Source organism: Callospermophilus lateralis, chromosome 18 (assembly GCF_048772815.1).
Source record: "Callospermophilus lateralis isolate mCalLat2 chromosome 18, mCalLat2.hap1, whole genome shotgun sequence".
NCBI classification, from domain to species: Eukaryota; Metazoa; Chordata; class Mammalia; order Rodentia; family Sciuridae; genus Callospermophilus; species Callospermophilus lateralis.
In genome coordinates, this window is record NC_135322.1 from 60487301 (window position 1) to 60510300 (window position 23000).

General features: G+C 47.1%; 3 protein-coding genes across 5 annotated transcripts in view; 2 read left to right on the top strand and 1 right to left on the bottom strand.

Annotated features, from left to right (window-relative positions):
• The window catches only part of Pkd1l3 (polycystin 1 like 3, transient receptor potential channel interacting), an 81925-nt gene extending 74861 nt beyond the window's left edge, over window positions 1–7064 (bottom strand). For all 3 annotated transcript variants that reach the window (XM_076838826.2, XM_076838825.2, XM_076838827.2), the window contains exons 1-4: window positions 6764–7064; window positions 5085–5249; window positions 4454–4639; window positions 788–898 (exon numbers count right to left, since the gene is read on the bottom strand). In XM_076838826.2, coding sequence (XP_076694941.2) covers window positions 788–898; window positions 4454–4639; window positions 5085–5249; window positions 6764–7064 — 763 coding nt within the window. The remainder of the gene's footprint in view (window positions 1–787; window positions 899–4453; window positions 4640–5084; window positions 5250–6763) is intronic.
• Gan (gigaxonin) overlaps window positions 1–23000 on the top strand; it is a 383888-nt gene that overhangs the window by 254962 nt on the left and 105926 nt on the right. The gene's annotated exons all lie outside the window — the stretch shown is intronic.
• Window positions 19600–23000, top strand: part of Bco1 (beta-carotene oxygenase 1) — a 30097-nt gene continuing 26696 nt past the window's right edge. Inside the window, exons 1-2 of the mRNA XM_076839062.2 lie at window positions 19600–19663; window positions 22034–22162. Of these exons, the coding sequence (XP_076695177.2) occupies window positions 19600–19663; window positions 22034–22162 (193 nt within the window). The remainder of the gene's footprint in view (window positions 19664–22033; window positions 22163–23000) is intronic.

The window sequence follows — 23000 nt, forward strand, 5'->3', positions numbered from 1 at the left end:
TCCTAAATTTCTTTAGTTGTAGATGGACACAATATCTTTATTTACTTATTTTTATGTGGCACTGAGGATTGAACCCAGGGCCTCATGCATGAGATGCAAGTGCTCTACCACTAAGCTACAACCTCAGCCCCTAAAAAGCTTTTATAAATTGTGATATTGTGGATTGATTTTTGTGGCTTTCACAATTTGTATTTTTTAAAATATTTATTTGTTTTTTAGTTGTAGTTGGACACAATACCTTTATTTATTTATTTTTATGTGGTGCTGAGGGTTGAACCCAGAGCCTTGCACGTGCTAGGTGAGAGCTCTGCCGCTGAGCCACAACCCCAACCCTCAAGATTTGTACTGTTTAAAGTGAGAGATCCTTTGGTTCCTTCCAAATCAAGCAACCTGAAATTTAATGAAGGGTCCTGGGGTTAACATTTCTTTGTTTTCTGTTTAACTTCTGCAGTAGGAGCTGCAAATGCTTTACCCTAAGAAGCCAGCCTGGGGGTTGGGGGGTCAAGCTACAGGGAAGCTGTTTTGGTAAGGAAGCCTCTCAGCACCCACATAGGAACTGCTGTGCTTCCTCCAGGGGGAAGCTGGACATGCTATGGAAATAAGAACCATTCCAGGGGCTGGGGATGTGGCTCAAGCAGTAACGCGCTTGCCTGGCATGTGTGGGGCGCTGGATTCGATCCTCAGCACCACATAAAAATAAAATAAAGATGTTGTGTCAGCCAAAAACTGAAAAATAAATATTAAAAAAAGAGAACCATTCCTACACCCAAGCAAGAGGGAAACTCACCTTCTTGGCATTGGTACTGCACCCATAGGTAGCTGCCCTGAGTGGGGCACAGATCTCCAAAGTAGGTCTCATCTGCTGCTACCTGGCATGCCTGCAGCCCCTGGCACTGGCCTGAGAAGCATCCAAGTCCCAGCAGCAGCAGGGATGATGTGCAAGACACAAGAACAGACATCCGCAGAGATTGGTTACTATTCATCCATTCCTTTACCTGCCACCCACCCACCCAACACACATCCATTGGCATCTGCCAAAGACCAGGCACTGGGTGAGGTAAGGGGACAGGAAGGTAAGATTCCTGACCGTTAGCAGCTCAGGTCTGGAGCATTGGTTAAACTTCAGCATGCCTCAGATCCTCCAGAGGGCTTGTGAAGTCACGGAATTCCAAAGCCTACCCTCAGTGATTTGGATTCAGCAGGTCTGGGTGAGACCTAGGATCCTGCTTTTCTAACAAGCTCCCAGATGATGTCAATACTGCTGGCCTACAGACCACACTTTGAGAACCACTGGCCCACCAGCACCTAGCCAGATGGTCTAAAGTAGAAGCCTACAGCCTGGAGTCAACAAGAGGGGGAGAGATTAGGAATCCTGTGTCTATCGGGGATCCATATGTCTGCAAAAGGGAAGAGTATGGAGACCCCACACCAGGATCATCTGACACCTCTCCCTCCTGCCCATGTATTAGAAGCCTGCCAAGCAGCCTGAGAGAGAGGGTCAGGCAGGCCCTGTGGCCCGAGAATATCCTCGGGCTCTGGATGACAGTGCCTGTACATCCAGGTTCTCCTTTGCCACTCAAAAACCTATGCCTATGTGTTTGCTTAGCCAGGGAAGGGAAAACCCCCACTGGATTGCCACATGCCCCCTTGGACCTGAATTCCTCCCCTGTGCTCTCTGTTTCCTGTACCTGGTTTTTACCCAGGCGTCCATCACTCCCCAGCCTACATCTCCTGTGCTACTGTCTCTGGAGAGGGTCAGACTCCTCCTACACCAAAGTGAGGTCTTGATCCCTGATATGGGCTAAATTGTGTTCCCCAGAAAGATATATTGAAGTCCTAACCTTTGGAACTTGTGAATGGGACCTTATTTGGAAATAGGGTCTTTACAGATGTCATTAAGTTAAGATGAGGTCATTAGGGTGAGCTCTTAATCCGATACTGGTGTCCTTGCAGGATGAGGGAAATTTGGGCAACAAGACACACAAGAAGAAAACACCATGTGGAAATGGAAGCAGAGATTGGAACAATGTATCCAAAACCCAAGAGTGGCAAGGAGTGCCCTCTACAGCTCTCAGAGGGAGCACAGCCCTGCTGGCACCTTCGTTTTGGACTTCCTGCCTCCAGAACTGTGAGAGGATAGATTTCTGTTGTTCAAAGCCCCGCAGTATGCAGGACTCCATTTTGGCAGCCTTGGGACACTCATCAGCTCTTTCTCTCCACATCCTTGCTGCTGCTCCCCACTCTCTTGGCCTCCTTCTCTGCATACCCACCCACCCACCCACCTCCAGACCCAGAAGGCCCAAGCCATGGTCATCCTGGTTTCCCATCAGTGGCCAACCCCATGTGTCTCTAGAATCCACACTTTTCTCCCCATTGGCCCCGGGACCACTTGCCTCTAGCACCTAGGCCTCTCCATCTTCCAGCCCTCACCTGAACTCACAGCCACCTGAGGGTGTCTCTAAAACAAACTCCATGTCCCTCTTCTGCTCAGATCCTCCAGTGCTTTCCAGTAGTCACTGGGATCTAGTCCAGGGTCCTTGGGCAGGTCCCCTTCTCACCTATGCTGGAACTGGCTGCACACTTTGCAGTCCCTGCACCACTGAGCCCTCTGCCTGCAGGGCTTTGCACACGCCCTCCCATTCCCCAAGCCCACACCTGTGCTTTTCCTGGTCACCTCCTGCCTCATCGCCAATAGAAAGTTGGCTAGTCCTTGGACCCTTAGCCCCGAGGCCCCTGCTCACCCCTGCCCCATGACCCAAGCTTGCCCAACCCTGCTCCACATTGCAGGGGCCCACATTTCTCAAAGTCCCTGGTCCACTGGTTCCCACGTAGGCCACAGTGGAAGAGAGCTTGTTCATATCCAACCGCTACTAGAACACATTACTATAAACTTAGCAGCTTAAAACAACATGGATTTATTATCTCACAGTTTTGGGGTGAGAAGTTTGACTGGGCTGGGCTGGGCTGGGCTCTACTTCGGGTATTACAGAGCTGGAATCAGCAGGGCCACTCTCCTTTTTGAAGACTCTGGGAAGAGTCGGATTCTGACATTATTTTTGTTGGCAGAATTCAGCTCCCAGATCCTGGAGGTTTCTCTTGCATGTGGCCCTGCACTTCCAAAGCCAGAAGCAGCACATCAATTCTGTTTCACTGCTGGACTCTCTTTGACTTCACCTCCCACTCTCTCTTCTGCTTCTAGCTAGAGAAAGTTCTCTGCTTTTTAGGGCCTACATGTTCAGATTATGCCCAAATGGATAATCCCGGATAATCTCACTTGCCTAACACCAGTTGACTAGCAATTTAGTCACATCTGCAGAGCCCCTGTGCTCTGTCAGTTAACACACTCACAGGCATGGTGTCTCCCCAGGCCATAGGTCCAGGGATCAGGGTAATGTGACAACCCTTGTTTGGCTTCTCAGAAATTCCATGACTCAGGAACCAATTCCTTGCATTAAATTCCCTCTGTAGAAAGACACACGGTAACTTTGTGGGTTTTTTTTTCCTTCCTTCTTTCCTATCTGTCTTTCTTCCTTTTCTTTTTTCAAGACAGGGTCTCACTATGTTCAAGACAGGTTGGCCTCAAACTTCCAGAGTCCTCCTTAGCCTCCCAAGTAGCTGAGACTACAGGTATGTGCCACTGCACCCGGCTCAAAACATTTGTAAGAATTGGTTCTTGAGTTGTGTGGGGTGTGTGTGTGTGTGTGTGTGTGTGTGTGTGTGTTACTAGGGACCAAACCCAGAGACTTACATATGTGACACATGTGTTCTAGCGCTGATCTACAACCCTAGCTCCCTAGTGTGATTTCTGATGCAACCCGGTTAGAGACATCCCTCAATCTGAGTTAGGAACTGCATGTATACTGGACTGCAGAGTAGCACTATGCATGAGCAAATCTGTAGTGCCTTTTGCTCCCTTCTGATGTAGCACTTATCACACTATAGTTAATCACCAACACCAACACATATGTCTCCCCTCTGGACTTTGACCTCTTTAGAAAACAGATTGATTCATCCCTGTATCCACAGAGCCCAGGATAGTGCATAGTACAATATTGGTTCTCAATATATATTTATTGGTCAAATGAATGGGCAAGTGACCAGGGCAGGTACATATAGATGGATTTTGGGGGCCCTCAGGATCTCCTCCAGTGGGGTACAGGGCTCTCCTCTAGAGTGTTCCCTGGATGTAGCTGCCATGTCTCCAAAACTTGCAGGAGAGCCTTTGAGGGGACCTCCCTGTCTGTCCCGGTGTGCCTTGGTGAAGAGATCCCATGCATCAGCCTGTCCAGCTGAGGCCTTTCCTCCTTGGGGCCACAGTCAGGATTGCTGAAACAACGAGGAGAGTCGCAGAGAACCAGGAGGTGGGTTCAGCATAGCCTCTACCCATACCTGCTCCAAGGATAGTGAGGGCCATGCTATAGACCCAGGAGGTGGGAGGAGCCAGGGGCCCTACCTGCCACCTCGTCCTTGACGCTGACCCAGCTGCAATCCTTCTCCAGATCCGAAGGAGGCAGGTCTTCTTGGGTACAATAATAGGGGGTCTGGCGCCCATAGAAGGCATCCTGGATCTGGATGACCTCTCCTGAGCCACAGTGCATGGTGGCATTGAGGCCACCACAGGCCAGGCTCTGACCAACCCCTGTGGCAAAGGGAAGGTGATGCTTTAGGGGGCTCACAGTGAGATGGAGAGCAGCTGGGCAGGGCTGTGAGGTGCCAGGACAGGGGAGAGAGCAGGGAGCTGCAAAGAGGAAGCAAGACACAGAGATGCAGAGCACCTGGGTTGGGGGGCATGGGAGACGAAAGGAGAAAGCCCTGGACAAACAGAGGCGGGATCAGAAAAAGATTAATAAGCTCTTAAACAGGGGGACAGGGAGATGGAGCCACGGCACCAAAGAGAAAGGGGGATGGGAACACCACAGAAGTACAAGGAGAGACCGAGAAGGAGAACAGGGAGAGAGGAGAGGAGAGACCAAGAGAAGCCAGAGGCCAAGAAGGAAGGGAAGCTGAAGAAGAAGGAGGGGCAAAGCTGCATGGAGCGGGCAGGCAGAGGCCGGGAGGAGGGAGCCCAGACAGGGCCAGCTCACCAAACTCGCAGACAAAGGCCAAGGCCTGGGTGCAGTCATCAGAGGCAGCCCACTGGGAGGAAGGGCCTCTCCCGATGTAGCCACAGGTGTCAGGGGCAGGTGTGGCCTGCCCTTGCTGCCAGTTGCTGTAGCTCACATTCGAAGTGTCCAACCAGGTCCCGGGCCCTGGGATGGGAACATGGTGGCTAGGATTGGCGGGAACCCCTCTTCTCTACGTGGAGGGCTTGCCCCAGCTCAAATCCTGGGATGCCATAGATGCTCAGCCAACATAGGTGGGTAAAGGCTCTCGTCCCCATACTAGAAGAGGGGCACAGCCTTGCCATTAGCTTCCAACAGTCAGACTTAAGAACCGGGACACCAGAGTGCACAGCCCGTAGAGGGTGGTCCAACTCAATAAATGATGCTCCCCTTTCATTTTAGATCATTTCCCATGATCAGAGAGATAGAGCCCAGGAGGGTGCCGTGGATGTTCACAGGTGTTCCACACACTAGCAGGGTTCTGGTCAGATGCATGTGGCTGAGTTAAGATGCAAGCAGTTTGAATCACTTCAGGACCCCTCAGCACAGAAAAGCCTGCTGCAGCCCTTGAAGAGGTAGGGTGTGTATGTGTGTGTGTGTGTGTGTGCGTGTGTGTGTGTGTGTGTGTGAGAGAGAGAGAGAGAGAGAGAGAGAGAGAGAGAAAGAGTCTCAAAGATATTCGTGAGCTCTAAAATATAAGAAAATTTTACTAGTAAGACTTGGAGAGTATAATTATCCATTTTAAAAAGAAAATAAATCCATGCAACAATTTTTTAAAGCTTCAAGTGCTATAAAGTAGTGCAAAATGCAAATATCTTCCCTCTCCCAGCCTACAAAACTGCTCCCACTATTAGGTTTTTTGTAAATTGTTCTTAATGAATCTTAAGCACATATCAGTATTTATGAGTGCCTGAAATCCATTTGTGTAAACAGTATCATATTGCTCACAGTGTTCCAGCTCCTCTTTCATAACTAACATTACATCTTGCAGGTTGCTACATATCAACCTAGTAGACCTACATCATTTTCTGAAACTGCTATACAGTATCCCTTAGGGGACTTTAGTAGACCTGGCTCCCTTAGCTGCATGTAAATTATGTTTGAAACAGACGTTCACAACCGTGCCAGGATGTGGCAGGTTTGCGGCAGGAGCCCCACACATGAGAGCAGAGATAGTCTCTAAAAGGACCATTAAGATGTGACCATCTAATGTGAACAGAGTTGTGCTGAGCACTTGGCCTGCTTTCATTTCCTAACAACTGGGGGAAAGCATTGAATGCACTTTGAAAATAGCTATCTCATTATTTTTGGAGATTGTTTTCTCATTTGTAAAATGAGGAGAATGACAATTTTCTCATTTTTATCGTATGGATCAGCATGATAATGGCCATGAAGCACTCAGGATAATGTCCAGCACCATTCTAGCAAGAAACTGAAGAAGTTCTAACTGGCATTAATATTAGGTACATGCAGAGCTGGGGATGCAGCTCAGCATGTGTGAGGCCTTAGGCTCAATCCCCAGCACTGGGCGGGGGTGGGGGGAAGTGCATGCAAAGAAATGGACATTTCTAGACTGTCAGCTTTGTGGCTAGACTCTGTGCTGGGTCCTGTACGTGAATTATTTTATTTGATTCACATAAAACAACTATCACAGCGCCTACCTCCTGTGGTTCCATTGTGCACCGAGGTCCCTGTGAGTCCGATCCACCATTCTCTGTCCTGGGAGATGTGCATCTGAAGAAACCGCTGAGTACCTTCATCACGAATGAAGACCAAATGGCCTCCCTGCCCTTCGCACCAGCTCTGGGCACCACGGAAGGTGTGTCCAAGTGACACAAATTCATAACAAGCATCTCTGAAGGCCACTTGGCTCTTAGAGCAAAAGCTGCCCTCTTCTGGATTAGCAATGATGAGCCTAAGCCTCAGAGCCAGCCCCAGGAGTAGCAAGTGTGTCACACTCATGATGGAACCACTGCTGGAACCGATGGCTGAGCTTGCTCTGGGACCTTTCATACTCTGGGGCCTTTACAACCATCTACCATCCATCATCCCTTCTTTCCTTGCATCAAACAACAACAGCTCTTTTTGTTTAAAAAAACAAAGACTCAAGGTGAATGTGTCTGCGTTTTTGCTTCACCCCGCTCTTTGTTCATGGCCTGTTCGGAAGCTGGCTGATTCACAGAGATCTTCTGGAGAGAGATCAAGCAGTTCTATCACCTGTCTGCTTGTCATCTGGTCACCTGTTGGTGCTTGATAAAAGCTCCTTGTTATTCATGCTATGCTGTTACCTGAGGGCCTGACGTCTCAGGATAAGCCATCAGCATGTGGGTAATATGTGATACAAGAAAACTGGCAGGAAAATTAAGAGTTACCGGACAGCAAAAAACTACCCAGGGCTCAGATGCCATCCTGCTGTCCAGAGCAGCAGCTGTGCTCGAGTGATAACGGCCCTCTCCCCTCATGGCTGACGTCCTAGTGAACAACTGGGCCCTTCTGATTCATCACATCTTCACTCATTCTCTTTCACTTGCTGGAGAATAAAAATGGGCCTACAAAATTTATTTGATTTCATCACGAAAATAAACTATTCAAAACAGACCTGCCCACCCTTACCTAAGGCCTTCACTGGGTTTCCAGGGTTCATGGTCAAATTCGGACTTCTTAGCTTTGTATAAAGTCTCTGTATAGCCTGGCCCCTGACAAGATTTCCAAACACACCCCTCAAAATGTGGGGAAATAGGCTTTCTCTCTCCCTGCAGAGGAAAAGTATAAATTGATATGATAGCGGGCAGTGTGACAACATCTATCAAGATTTTAAAAGCACAAACTCTATAAGGCAGCAAGTCCACTTCTGGAATTTTACCCACAGATCATTTCATACATTTGTGAAATGTCATGTGTAAGGTTACTCACTACAAAATTTTGTACAGGACAAAAACTGGAAGTTTTTCTGATAGGAAACTGGTTAACAAAGTGTGGCATATCCTATAAACCCTTTTAAAAACAAAACCTCCTTCCTAGACGAATATGGAAGGATCTCCAATAGAATAAAGGAAAGGAACAGGGGGTGGGAGTGGGGGTAAATACTGAGGAACTATATCGGCCAAATTGTACTGTGTACTTGAATGAATATGTGTCAACAAATCCCACCATTGTGTACAACTCTAATGCACCAATAAAAAAAAAGTGATAAAATTTTGGAAGTTTCTCTAAGATTCTTGTTCATGTTAAAAGCAAAATATGGGGGGCTGGGGCTGGGGCTCAGTGGTAGTGCACTTGCCTAGCATGTGTGAGGCGCTGGGTTTGATTCTCAGCACCGCATTTATATACATAAAATAAAGGTCTATCAACAGCTAAAAAAAAAGTTTAAAACACTCATTACTTTTGGAGTAATGAACGTCCTCAAGTTGATGATGGTAAAGGTTGCTCACCTGGTGAATAGACTAAAGATCACTGGACCAAATACTTTAAATGAGCCAATTTAAAGTATGGTAGGTGAATCATATCTCAATAAAGCTATTGTTTTAAAAAGAACAAGGAAAAAAGCAAAATATGGAACACTGTATGTGGCCTAATCCCATTATGTATAAAACATAAATATTTGAATGTGAGTGATATATCTCATAAAGAACATACCAGATACTGGCAATAGTGATCATCTAGGAAAGAATTAGGTACCTGGGAGACATAGGAGGGAGGGAAACTTTTGTTTTGTTGACCATCCTTTTCCAACTTTTCTCTTTTGAACATGCAAATGTATTACCTGTACAAAAATAGTATTCTTGTTTTAAAAAAAATAATCTCATGGCCCCGTCATTTTCCACAAGCTCAACATCATAGTTCCTCCTGGCTACCACAATCCATGGCTGTGACCTTCCTTCATTATATCTGTGCACCTATCTTTCTATCCCCTTTGCCAGGGATATCTTTGCCCCCAGCCTTTCTCTGACCATCTCCTTATCTTTTAAGGCTCAGCTCAAAAGCTCCTTTGTGAGTTTTGTAGAACTTGCTGCATATGATCTGTCTTCTCTGTGAGTTTCCTTGTTCTTTTTAAAACAATAGCTTTATTGAGATATGATTCACCTACCATACAATTGGCTCATTTAAAGTATTTGGTCCAGTGATCTTTAGTCTATTCACCAGGTGAACAATCTTTACCATTATCAACTTGAGGACGTTCATTACTCCAAAAGGTACCCGTTTCCCATTCTCCCTCCCATCTCCTGAAAAGCATTCCTTACTTCCTACCCCTGTGGATTTGCCCCTTCTGAACACCGCACATAAATGGGATCACTCAGTATGGTGTGATATGTCTGGCTTCTGCCCCTGGCTATCCTGTTCTGAGGTTCTTCCTGAGTCAGTGCCTCCTATTTTTTTAGGAATACTCGGTAATTTCCCCAAATAATCACTGAATGGATGATTTTGTAGAATTTACACATCCCCACCTTGGGTCTTTGTTTGCCTGCCCAAATAACATCAGTTGTTCAAAATTAATTAAATTTGACCAAATTACTAATATTACTTTAATGGTGGGAAAAAAACTCCCAACTGCTAGCGCCAGAGTTCCTTTTGAAAACTTTCTCTTTAGAAAATACCAGCATGGGCCCATTTGGGTTAGGATTAGAGACACACCAAGGGAGTGATTGGTAAACCACTTTATTAACCAAAACCCAGAGCTGGATGAATTGGTCCATGTAAGAAGTAAGTAAGTCATTTGAGTAAGAGAAGGGAGCCGTGCAGGGTGGCGGGACCCTGGAATTTCCAAAAAATGTGTCAGGTAGACAGTTTCTCGTGTGGCCAGAGACTTTGGAGTACACAGTGTCTGATTTTAAGAAGTCACTTTGCTCTGACAGGGCTCTATTTCCCTGCCCTGGTCCCTGGCAACCACCAAACTACTTCCTGTTTCTATGGATGTGCCATATAAATGGAATCGTACAATGTCATGTTTTGTGTCTATTGTTTCCCTTCTGGCCTTCAAGCTTTATCCCTGCTCTAGGGGGCACTTTATTCCTTTTTATGGCTCCATGGAATGGATCACATTTCATTTGTCCATCTTCCATTGGTGGACACTCAGGTTATTTTACTCAGAGAGCTTCCTGGGGGAAAGACAACTTCTCTTTATCTCTCTGTCCCATGGTTGGCTCATAGAAAGATTCAATGAACATTTGCTTGGCCCCATCTCGCAGCTGGCTGGACTGACCCTAGGCCTCCCTCCTTTCCTGGACACCCCTCCAAGCCCTCTGGAATGGTCTTGCCAGCCAAAGGGGGGATGGGCAGGCACCCAGGCAGGAGGAAGTATCATCACTGACTCACAGGCTGGAGCAAGGCTGGACAGAACTGGCCTCTTATCTCTGGAGGCCAAACTTCTAATGACTTCCATTAGAAAACTATGTGGAAGGCCACACGCAGTGATAATGTATCTCACAGGCTTAATTTATATCCCTAAAGGAACACAAGCTTGCAGACATTCGATAACAAATGCAGATCTGTGGGCTAAATTCCATCTGCACATTCTTTACATTCTGATGAATTGCAGGCTCCTGGGCAGGGAATTGGTCTTGGTGATGTCAGTTCTCAGTGTCCCTTAACCTTTGTGTCCTTGAAGCTCACACTGAAAGTAAGCAGGACATAGCTGGTCCCATATGTGATGCTTCTAATGATCTGATCAGTTCTCAGGACTTCCGAGTGGCATCAACGACAGGAAAGCAGAAAGACAGAGATTTGTTTCAATAGGGGATGGGGGCAAAAAGAACTAGAAGGATCTTTACATTCCAGTCTGGGGATGTAAAAATCCATTTTAACTTGGGTTCCCCAGAAGCCAACAAAGACAAGAATTTTAGTGCAAGCAATGTATTTGGGAAGGTCTCCAGAAACTACCTCTATAGGAATTGGTAGTTTCCTATAGAATTTGTTGATCATATAGAATCTCTGCCCTCCTTTAGATCAAAAAGACAACACATTCAAAAGAATTATGAGTTCTCCCATCCTGTGGGTCCTGTTCCCTTGAAGACAGGTATTTCCTGGTTCCCCTTGTGTGTGGGATTGGTTCCCTATACATCCTGCACTTCTGCTCAGCACTGGACACTCATTCTTTCCTGGGTCATGAATGGGTTTTCACATTGTCAAGGTGGAGGCTGAGCTCCTTTCCACTGAATGTCCTTCAAACAGATCTGGTGAAGTCCTGCTCCCTGAGATCTGTGGATATGACCTTATTTGGAAACAGGGTATTTACAGATGTCATCAGGTTAAGGTCACACTGGAATAGAATGGGCCCCAATCCCATGATTGGCATCCTTAGAGGAAGAGGGAAATTTGGACACAGAGACACAGAGATACTGAGGGAAGGATGTCACGGCAAGTAAAGGCAGAGATCAGAGTGATGTGTCTATGAGCCAAGGTGCACCAAGGACTGCAGGCGATCAGCAGAGCGAGAGAAGCAGTGAGGATCTTCCCCCAGAGTCCACAGGAGCACAATTCTGCTGGCACCTTGATTTTGGTCTTCTGGCCTCCAGAACCAAGAATAAATTTCTGTTGTTTAAAGCCTCTGTTTGTGGTAGTTTGCTATGGCAGCCCTAGGACACCAAAACCAAATGACTATATAGCAGGCCATTCATGCAAGCATTTCTTCATTCATTCACTAAATACTTGTTGAACACCTACTATGTGCCTGCAACTGTTTAGATTTTACAAAGGAGGGTGACACGTGACAGGATCAGGTTTGAGCTCAACCAGGTTACCTGGAGGCAGTGGGGAAGATGGATTGGAAGGGGTGGGACTGGAGGTAGGGAGGCCCATGAGGAGGCTGTTCCAAAGAGGTTAAAAATAGTGAGGACAGGGGCTGGTGGGCTGGAAGAGAGGAATAATCTTAACAATTATTTAAGAGGTAGATATGATGGGGTTGTAGTCCAGGCTCTAAGCTGGGAGTCATTTTTTAAACTGAATCTTTGTCAAGTGTCACAGACTGGACTTTAAAGTACAGGATGGGAAATGGAAACTTTCCACCTTGGGTATAAGAAGACATTCTTTTTTTCTTCCAGTCATACCGTCTGCATTTCAATCTGGTTGATTCTACTTCCTAAGTGTGGCATATTGTTGTCTTATCATTATTATTTGCCTTTCTGTCTCCCTTATTAGACTTTGAATTCACTGAGCTGTGTCAGCAGCCAGGATTCCTAGTTGTTCTGTCTCTAATAATCAACATGATACTAGTCTCTGCTGCTCAGGAGGATTTTGTAAAACTAGTGGATCCTCTTAAATGCCGAGAGCATAACTTAGGGCCTTTGGTTTGGGCAGTTTTCTCTCCAGGAGCTCTAGGGAGACTGGTAGTTTCACAGCGGCAACTGTCACCTCTGTGGGGACTACTTTCCCTGTCACCTTGAACCCAACTGTCTGAGATCAATGTTGTCTGTTTATCACCCTGGCTAATTAGAGGCACGATTTAGACATTAACTTAATTGGAAAACTGCAAAGTAATTTAGATATGATAACATTATCTCCAAAAGGGAAATATTAACTTATTTTAGGCAATAAAACTTTGTAACAAGAGATACAGAATTGCAAAATAAGGCTGTTGGGGTTTTTTTTTTATAGCCCCTAAAACTTCTCTTTTTGATTTCAGCTGTTACTTCTTAACCTCATGACTATTTTATAGGCTCAGCCACCCTGTGTGATAAGTGATCTGAAGAAAGGGGAGCCATCTCCCCGACTCTTTCCCAAAATTACTGAAGTTGGAGGAGCTGGAGAGAAATATTCCACCTCCTGCCACAGGGTGTGCCATCTCTGGCCAAGGGCACAATCTCACCCAGCTTCAGCTGCTTCTCCTATGAGATGGGGTAAATGTGCAAGGGTGAGAAGACGCGACCTGTGCCCTGCCCAGGGCTGGGGTGCCCTGTGTGAACTCTGTGCCTTTATTAGCCTCGAGGTTCATGTTCTTCCTCCCTCCCAAAAGGAGGAGGCGAGGCTGCCCACTTGCCTTGACTATCTCACACCTCCCTGACCACAGGGGGCACTCTATACTGTGTGTGACTCCATGCCAGGCCTTCCACTCTGCCATCTCTGGGCGACTGCTGAGGCATGTAGCCAACCTGAGCTGGCATGTGACCTGGAGAGCCCGGAGCCTCTGTGGAATGTCAACCTCCTCTCTCTCTGTTCCTCCTGTTTTCCCCTCTCTCCCTTTCCCACCTGCCATCTTCTCCTGGCTTCTTCTCACCTCTCTGCTTCTTTCCACAGCCTTACACGAAGCACCCCCAACCCTCCCCTCACCCAGAGCCATATGTGGCCGCCATGCTGGGTGATGCCGCTGACTCTGCACCAGCTGCTGCCATTAGTGGGACCTTTCTTCCCACCTTCTCCACTTGGCCAATGCCTAGTGACCCTTCAGGTCTTGGGTCAAGCTTTGGTCCTTGCAGGAAACCTTCCTCTCATCACCATGCACCTCCGACCTCGGACGATTCCCCACTCCTTCCTCTGGGGGTTGTGATACCTGTGAAGAGGAACTGCCCCTGACCACAGGGGGCACTCCATACTGTGAAACGGATGAATGGATGAGCACAGGGACTCATTCCATGTTCACCATTGTCAGCCACAGGCTTCTCTGACATTGCACCTCTGGTTGGCTTGTCATTCAGTCAAAACTGCCTGACCCCCTTAGTCACATATAATGCCATCTTAGCAGCTCTCCTTACTCAGCACTGCCAATAGAACTTTCTGGAAATGTTATGTCTGCACTGTTCAACATGGAAGCCCAGGAGCCCTTGAAATGTGGCTAGTGTGAGCCAGGAACTAGATTTTAAATTTAATTTTAATGCCATTAATTTATATTTAAGCTGAAAGGGCCACTGTGATTAGTGGCTGCTGTGTTGGACAGCACAGTTGAGTGTCTCCTGTGTGCCTTAGCAGAGTGTCATTACTTGACTCAGTACTCCATTGCCTGGGGTATAAAAGCCAAGTTGTTATAAACTTTCGACACTATCTCAGCAGTAGTGGAGACAAACATGGTTGCCAGTCCAAACTCTGGAGTCAGGCTGTTGGTGTCCAAAGTCCACTTAGCTTCTCTGTGCCTCCCTTTCCCTCTGTAAAATGGGGCAAAACACCTGAGCTCAGGATTATCATAGGAGGATGTGGGTTTGTACAAGTAACAGGCTTAGAAAAGCATGATGCATGGGTAACTCGCCCTGAACAGCGCCTGTGATTATCCTCCTCTCCCCAGGTCCCTGCAGAGCCAGCCACCTCCCTGCTGTCCCGCTGCTAAAGTGGCTTATGGTTCACACTGGTCCTTCTGCGTAGAAGCTCCACTCCGTGCTCTTGACCCATCCAAATTCTTCTCACTCTCCAGGGCTCAGCAGGGCACCCTGTCCTCCAGGACACCTTTCTTCACAGTTCACAGCCTGGGTAAGTTCTCCCTCCTGAGACACCTGGACACTTCCTACCTGTGCCATCCCCCAGAGCATCAGGATTGGCTGCTGGTCATTGCTCCCTGGGTAACAGCCAGCTAAAGAAACTTAAAATACACGAGTAGGTCATCGGTATCTGGTTTCCTTCCAGTGTCAGGCCCTATTAAGTGCATTGTAACTACTTAAAAAATTAGTATATTCAATCATTATATATATATATATATATATATATATATATATATATATATATATATAGTTTTTCCCTTTTCCAAGAAAAGAGGGGAAAGGAATATGACATGAACTCCTACTATATTTAAAGCATCTATGACAGACACAATCACAGAGTTCACACTGTTTAAGTTTGCAGTCTGCCAGTGAAACAGGTGTTATAATTCCCATTTTAGAGATCAGAAAACCGAGGGTCTAAGATTTGAGTGAGTGGCTCAGAAATTTAGCAAGTAAGTAAGTGGCAGGCTGAGGCTCAAATGCTAAGCATCTGTGGGGCAGCTAGTCCCCAGAGGTAGCCCAGAGGACCTGCCTGGTCAGACCCCATATTCCTGCCCATGAGCAGACCCTCCCCACTGGCTCTTAGCTGGCCCAGTGACTGGTGCCAAATGATAGGAAGCCGTGGAGGGGAATCTGTTTCAGTTCTAGGTTTGGCCTTGATGGAGACTGGATGCTTGTGCTCCTCTCTCTTTAGGTGCCCACTTTGGGAGCCTTTGCTCCTGCTGGAGAGACTCATGAGGGGGCAAGGACAGATCCCAAGGCTACAGGGAGAGAGAGAGAGGCCTAGGCCCCCACCTACCTCCTAGTCATTCACCAGCAGCTGTGTGAGGACCGCAAGCCCTGGAAGCAGAGGAGCTGCCCAGACATGCCAGCCAACCCACAGAAGTGTGAGAGAATAAACACAGTGGTGGTTTTAAGCCAGCACGTTTGGGGGAGATTTGTTACTCAGCACTGAGTAACCAGGACTCTTGCATAAGATGTGCCATTTCCTTCTTGGTTCCCATTGCCCCAGCCTCTTGCACACTGGTCAGTTTTCAGGCCCCTTTTAAGGAAGCAATTGCATTACAGAAACAGTAGCCCCTTGCTCCCTTATCCACTCATCTGCCTCAACCAGCCACTCTGAAAGGTGGGGAAGCGCTTTTGTGTGTAGTGGGGAGGGAGATGCTCTCAGTGCGATCAAGTTGCGTCACGACTGTGAGGCTATAAAAGTAGGATTTCTAATGCTGCCCTGTAGGGCCATGGAGGGCTGAAATGAGACACTGCCCATAGAACACAAGACACATCCCATGGTGCATGTAGGCACACAGCAAAGAGGGTTACGGGGGCGGGGGGGGGAACAGGCTAGGAGACTGCTCTCCCCGGGAACATATCCCTCATTCCACTCTCCCCAGATCAGTAAAGATGCAGAACACAGGGGCAGAGCTGTGGGGCCAGGCTCCTTGGGAAGAGATCAGTGGCTGCTTCTTGTTGCTCTTGTGGCATCAGGAGAACCTCTACAGGGCACCCAGCCCCTTTGGGAAAGTGCACCCAACCTGGATCCCAAACAAAAAGATCAACATGGGGGTCTAAGAGGTCGGTCTGACAGTCACCTCTACATTTCCAGAACTTGGCACACTGCAGGTGTCAGTTCCAGGAAGGCACAGAATTTTTTCCCCTGGTTTATTCCGCACTCTGTTTCCAACCGATAGTAGGTATTCAATAAATTTTTGAATGAATGGATGTGGGGATGAGTGATATTCTGCCTCCAGCTGACATTGTAGTTGCCTATCCCAAGCCATCCCTTCTGTTTCTTTGCTCATAAAAACCAGATTTGAGTGACAACCTGCCACCCCAGAAGAGACCATCAATGAGCTTAAGGAAATCAAGACTGTTCTGTTCCTCTTTGCCAGGGATTGGCCCAAGGATGGTCACCTGATGCAGTTCAGCCAATGGGATGTAAGAGAAAACCTGCTCAAGGCACTCTGGGAAAGATTGTCCTCCAGCATAAAATGAGACATGTCAGGGGGAAAAAAGGCCTCCTTTGTCCCCACCTTGCCTCTCTGCTTTTTGCACACCACTTGTGAGGACCCAGTTCCTGGAGCAGAGACAATCATTTGTAGCCAAACCTGAACAACCTAAAAATGAGAAGCCAACCCTTGGAGGATGGCCCTGTGGAAGTTGGGAACAGGCACTGACCAGAGAATGACCCAGATGGGCTTCCAAGGGACCCAGGATGTCAAGCTCCAGATAGCTACGTGACTGAGGTAAATGCACATCTTTGGGGTTTCAGCAGATGTCCTGCTACCTGCAGTCAAAGTATCTTCCCTTAATTGTTGATTCCTAATGACATTATCATACACCAACCTTTGTTCCCAGACCAAATTTATTCAGTGAAGCTCCTGACCTACAGGACCTCAACATGTGACCATTTAGAAATGGATTTTTCAAAGGGAGATTGTGTTGAAATGAGGTCATTAGGGTGGGCCCTAACCCAGTCTGACGGGTGTCCTCATGAGAAGAGAAAACTTGGACACACAGAGAGAAACCAGGCAACGCACAAAAGGAAAGATCATGTGAGGACACGGGGCTGAGGGGAGGTGCCGAGGGGAAACCATCCCGTCCACACCTCAATCTTGGTCTTTGAGCCTCCAGAAATGTAAAAAGATAAATTCTTGTAATTTAAGTCACTCGGTCTGGGGTATTTTATTATGACAGCTGGAGCAAACTTATACAGATATCAGTCATTAGGATCAACTTATTATCACCACTATTTAAAAAAATAGCTTTATCTAACCATGTATTATCCCTGGGTTGTGGTGGGGGCCTAAATAAGAGAACTTATCATTGGTATCATAAATGATGCAATAATATCAACCCAAGACTGTCTTCTTGGGGTCTATCCCCATCAATGAATCTGTCCATTACTTCATTCAGTAAAAATCCAGCCAATATCCCTCATGCCTCAGAGCTGTATGGAATCATCGGTGTATACTTTGAAGCCAGGCTACCAGTTTTGCTTTCTAATTCAATCTCTTTGTTGCTGTGACTTGGGGCAAACGGTTGGTTTCTCTGTGTTCTCTCATTTCTAGAACAGTGCCAAGAGGATTCATCTCATGGGTCAGCAGAAGGCCAGAGTGAGCTGAGCAGGTAAGGGTTTTGCAAGGAACTTGACTCACAGTACTCTGTGGACAGAGGCTATGGCTTTTTTGAATTTACAAAGAGGGGCAAGGAAGAAAAACATGGTTATGTTTTCACCTGTTTAACTTCGCTGTGTCCTCCCTACCAGCCCTGTGACAAGGGCATTTCCATCCCGGTTTTGCAAGGTAAAGCAAGGCTCCCAAGGGTAATGTGACAGTTATTGCAGTTATTAGATCTCAGTCTGAGATGCAAACCCAGGCCTTCCAATCTCCAAGCCCGGGGCTTTCTCCCACTCGTGGCAGTATCACCCTACCCCGGCCCGGCCCTCAGGGTATGCCAGACATTCACACAAGACGCAGCTCTAACAAGCTAGGAGCAAAAGCCCTGATGAGGAGGCCCGTGTTAAGACCCAACTGTGGAATAAACTGGCAGGTTATTATTCAGCTTTCTGGGCACATGGGTCAAAGGGAAGGGTCTTCTAAGAGAATGGGAGAAAAGGGCAATGACATGGATTGACAGCTCTCTGGGGCAGGGTCTTTAGCTAGACCCTTGATTTACAGTGGCCTTGAGACTGATCATCACACCCCGCTTCACAGTTAAGGAAAAGGAGACTCAAAGAGGAAAACATGACGCGGACACACAGAATAGGGATGGACTGGAATTCAAATCTACCACTAGCTTGAACATGTGGCCTCTTTCCCTGGATCAGGGCTCCGCCATGTCTTCTGCGCATGCTAGGATCATCGGGAGACAGTTTTGACAACTCTGGTAGTTGACTCCACCTTCAGAGATTCTGAGTCAGGGGGTCTGTCCTAGGGGTCTGAGCCAGGCCCAGCCTGGGCACTTTCAACCTCTCACCGGTGATTGGAATGTGCAGCAGGGCAGGAGGTACAGCGTGCGGGGACACTCAAGTGTCAGCCCATTCTCAGCTGCATCAAGGCCAGCACTGAGCCTTTTCTTTCTCTTCAAACAATTTTATTTTATTTTAATTAAATGTATTTTTAACTGATATATCAAACATAAAAATTGCACGTGAACGGGGTTCCATGGGATGTCTCAACACATGTAGACGTTATGCGATGATTAAATCAGGTACACCGCAGCCTTTTTCTCTCTACCCATAGGGAATGGCTGTTCCCTGAATAGTTTGAGTTCATTCTCTTCTCTTGATGCTCACAGAAACTTCAGTGTGGATGCACAGCAATGGCCTCACGTCAAGATACGTGAGTATTGGGAAACTCTAGAGTCGGATGCAGTCACTCTTTGCCCTCCTGATGGGCCAGGAAGCTGGTTTTTTAACTATTCTTCAGTTCCTGAGAAGTCTCTGGTTCCCTGGCCTTATGTTTTAAACAGGTGTGTGACACGTTTTTATCTTTCCTTCTTCCAAAAAGAAAATAATGAATTAAGTTGTTCTTTATGATTTGTACTGGGGGAGCATCAGGGCTCCTTATTAAAAACAAAGCCCAAAACTCCCTTCCCCAACTCTGCAGAAGGCTCTTCCCACGGGGCAGCAGGCGTGCGTGTGACCAGTGTCCTCAGGCGCCTTTGCTGGGCCTCACAGTCCCTTTCTGTTCTGATCATAAACACCTCCAGCACTCGGGATAGATTACTTCAGCCAACTAACTAAGCAGAATGCCCTGCTTTCTCTCCACCATTCAGAAAGGAGCTTTCCTCGGATAAGCCAGAAGTGAAAGGGGAGAGGGAGAGTCGGGGACACACTAACAGGATTAAAGATTAGCCATGGCACATGGCTTGGGAATTGACCTTTGACCGAACGTCTTATAAATAACTCCAGCACGGCAGCTTCCCTTGTGAGAGCAGACACCAGGCCTTCAGAGGAGAGAGGGTGGCTTCAGGACCCACCCTGATGTAAAGACCGGCGAGGAGGGAAGGCCTGAAGGCAAAGCAGGAGGAGGAGCAGCAGCTCCTGAGCGCACAGAAGCGGTCAGTTCCCTGTGAATCCTCGCTCTGCAGCCAGCAGGATGGATTTGATATTTGGAAAGAATAAGAAGGAACAGCTGGAGCCCGTGAAGGCCAAAGTGACAGGTGAGCATTTTGTACCATCCACTGACTCTGCTTAGACGGACATCTGTTTTCTTTAATGTGAATTAGTTTTGGAAAGTCTGGGAGATATTCTGTAGGGGCAAAATGACCCATAATCCAGACATATTCTCTCTGATGATCTGGATGTGCTTTTACACATTGTAAGTCCATTTCCAGGGATAGAGAGAGTCCTTCTCGCTATTTCCAGGAGAGAGGTGTTGGGAATGCTCCGGTTCCTCATACGCAAGGGCATCAGGCTGCAAATGGAGCTATTCTGAATGCATGCTGTTTTGCAATGTGTGCATCCTAAACTGATTTTATAAAGCAAATAAGCATGTGCGAGCTCCTGCCCATGCACACGCCAATGTGGAGGACACTGCAGCCTGATGTGAACTGCTCTCAGGTGCCCACAGGTGTGGCTTCAGCCTGTGGACACCTGCAGATACAATAAGAGACGTAGAGAGGCCCTGTCAAGAACCATTCTTAACGGGATTTGAGTCTCATTTTTTCCCTCTGCCATTTCTCTTGCTCTCTTCTCTTGTGGGTTGCCTCTTTCCTGGGACCATCCTATCTAGACTCTGAAGGGCTGTTACTGATTCTGAGCTCTCAGGTCCCTGTAATAGCAGTCCCTCAGTTCAGAAAACAGCTGCTGGGGCAGCCTGGGCACCTGGCGCTTCTGACTCTCCACAGATGGATTGTGGATGGAAAGTTCATTGGGATTTTTTTCGACTGCAGTATTGCCTTAGAAGCCTTTCAAAAGAAAAAAATCTGCTTTTATGCCTATTTTTCATAATTACAAAGATAATATTCAATGTATGATGCTTTTCTGTGTGTGTAAGTATTAAATTATATGTATAATTTGTAAGTGAAAATTAGAACATAGAAGGAAACATTTGGGTCTATTTCCCTGAAGTTTTTATAAGACATATATATTTTATATTTGAGAAATATAAATAAACATAATATTATATTTGAAAAAATATAAAATTTTAATACACAAATAAATATTTACTATTAATTTTTTGTATATAAGAAGAGAGCCTGTGACCCTAACCTTTGTATGCTAGGATCCAGAACTTCTTGCCATGTCACTGTACCTCCCCTTATAACTCATGACCCGTGACTGCATGGAATCCTTGAAAATTTTAGAAAATAAGAATCTTAGAACCTGAGATGCTGAACAGACTCCAAAGATTCTCTAGAGCAGCAGTTTCCAAAGCAGGGTTGTGAGACTGTGTGGTCACCACCTCCTGGACATTTGGCAGCAGCACAGAATCTTGGGCTCCCCCAGCCCAACTGGACCAGATGGTGTGGGGTGGAGCCAGTGTCTGCATCTTCACAAGCCCCCTGGTGCTTCTAGTGGAAGGACCCATGCTCTAGCTCAAGCCCCGCTTCTTCACAGATGGGGAAACTGAGATGGGAGAGGACAGTGAGTTGTCCGAGGCCAGGCAGCCAGCAGAAAACAGGGCTTCTGATTCTTTGTGCAGACCTGGAGCCCAATCAGCTGGACACTGCTGGTGATAGACAACCCAAGTTTGTGCCTGTGGGGGATCCCTGCCCGGGAGGCCATGCTGAGGCTGGGCCCCTGCCCAGGAGGCCATGTTCACTAAAACAGAAAGCAGCCCTCAGGAAGTTAGGAATGCAAAGGGACCTATGTGGGGGACTGGCCGTGTCTGCCGTAGCACCCTATCTTAGACCAGTGCTCACTGTCCAACAGAATATGGTGCATGCCACGCTGGTACTTTTAAATTTTCTAGCATTCAAAAAAGTAAAAGGAAACTAGTGAAAGATAGTGTATTTAACACATATCCAAAATATTATCAGTTCCATATGAAATCATATGCAAAAATAGCAAGTGAGATATTTTTTTTTTCACACTGTTTTTGACATCCAGTGTGTGTTTTATCCTTACAGCACATCTCAGTTCTCACTGGCCATATTTACATGCTTAATCACCACATGGGGTTGCCATCCGCCATGTTGGATGGCACAGCTCTAGGATGTTCTTTCTTGTGCCTTTGTGAGGCAAACACTCTCCCTCAAGACTGCTAGGTTGCCTCCTCCAGGAAGCCCTTGCTCACTCCTGCTCTCGACCCCCCAGGGGAGGTTCTGTTCCATGCAGCACACTTTGCTGGGCCTAAAGTCTTACCTATCATAGAATATGTTGTGTGTCTCCTCTTCCGTCTCCTCCACGGACAATGAGCAACTTGAAGGCAGGGACCATGTCTATTTATCTTGGTAACTTCAGTGCTAGCAAAATACCAGGCACTTTCTAGAAGTATCTGTGGAATAAACAAGTAGGTGCAATGATCGGGGTGGGGCTTCCCCATCCCCCTTCCTCTCCCTGGCAACTCCACATTCTTTCTTCAACAGGCAGGATTCCAGCATGGCTTCAGGGGACCCTGCTTCGCAACGGGCCTGGCATGCACACGGTGGGGGAGAGCAGATACAACCACTGGTTTGACGGCTTGGCCTTACTCCACAGCTTCACCATCAGAGACGGTGAGAGTGCTGCAGCTGCCACTGCTGCGTTCTTGGCCTGAGACACAGGTTTATTCTCTTTCAGTTACAGAGGTCAGAGGTTGGAAATGGGTCTCACCTGGCTAAAATCAAGGTGTTGACAGGGTTGCGTTTCTTCTGGAGACCCTAGAGCAGAATCCATTTTCTTTCCTTCTCTAGCTTCTGGAAGCTGCCTGCATTTTGGGCTTGTGGCTCCATCGCTTTCTTAAAAGCCAGCAGCCCAGAATCTTGTAGCCCGCCACCACCTCATATCCCTTGCCCTCTCTCCACCATCACAAACTCCCTTGGGATGATGCTGGTCACCTGGATAATCCAGGATCATCTCCCATCCCCAAATCTTTCACTTAATTATACCCACAAAGTCCCTTTCACCATGTCAGGTAACAGATTTACAGGTTCCAGGGACCAGGGTGTGAACATGTTGGGGTGGGGCATTATTCTGTCCACAGCAAGCACAAGACTCTCTGGAAGGGTGTCCAGGGTTCTCCCTCAGTTCATCTTGCAAAATAAGATGCATTTTCAATAAGGTGGGCCGGGGCGCATGGAAGATTGCAGGCTTTGGATTCAGATAAACATCAAATCAAAATATGAAGCATCTTTGGATTCAGATATGCATCAAATCAAAATATGAAGCTTTGCTGAAGAGCAAAGCTGAGCATCCTTCTCACCAGGCAGGGACCTGCCAGGCCGCTTGAGCACTGAATCAAATATACCTCTGAGCAGAACCCTACCAGGACAATGACAGGTGTCTGGCTTAAGACATGCACTGTGAATCCTTGGCTATTGGCCACCAAGCTGGTTTGTCACTTTGGTGGCTCTC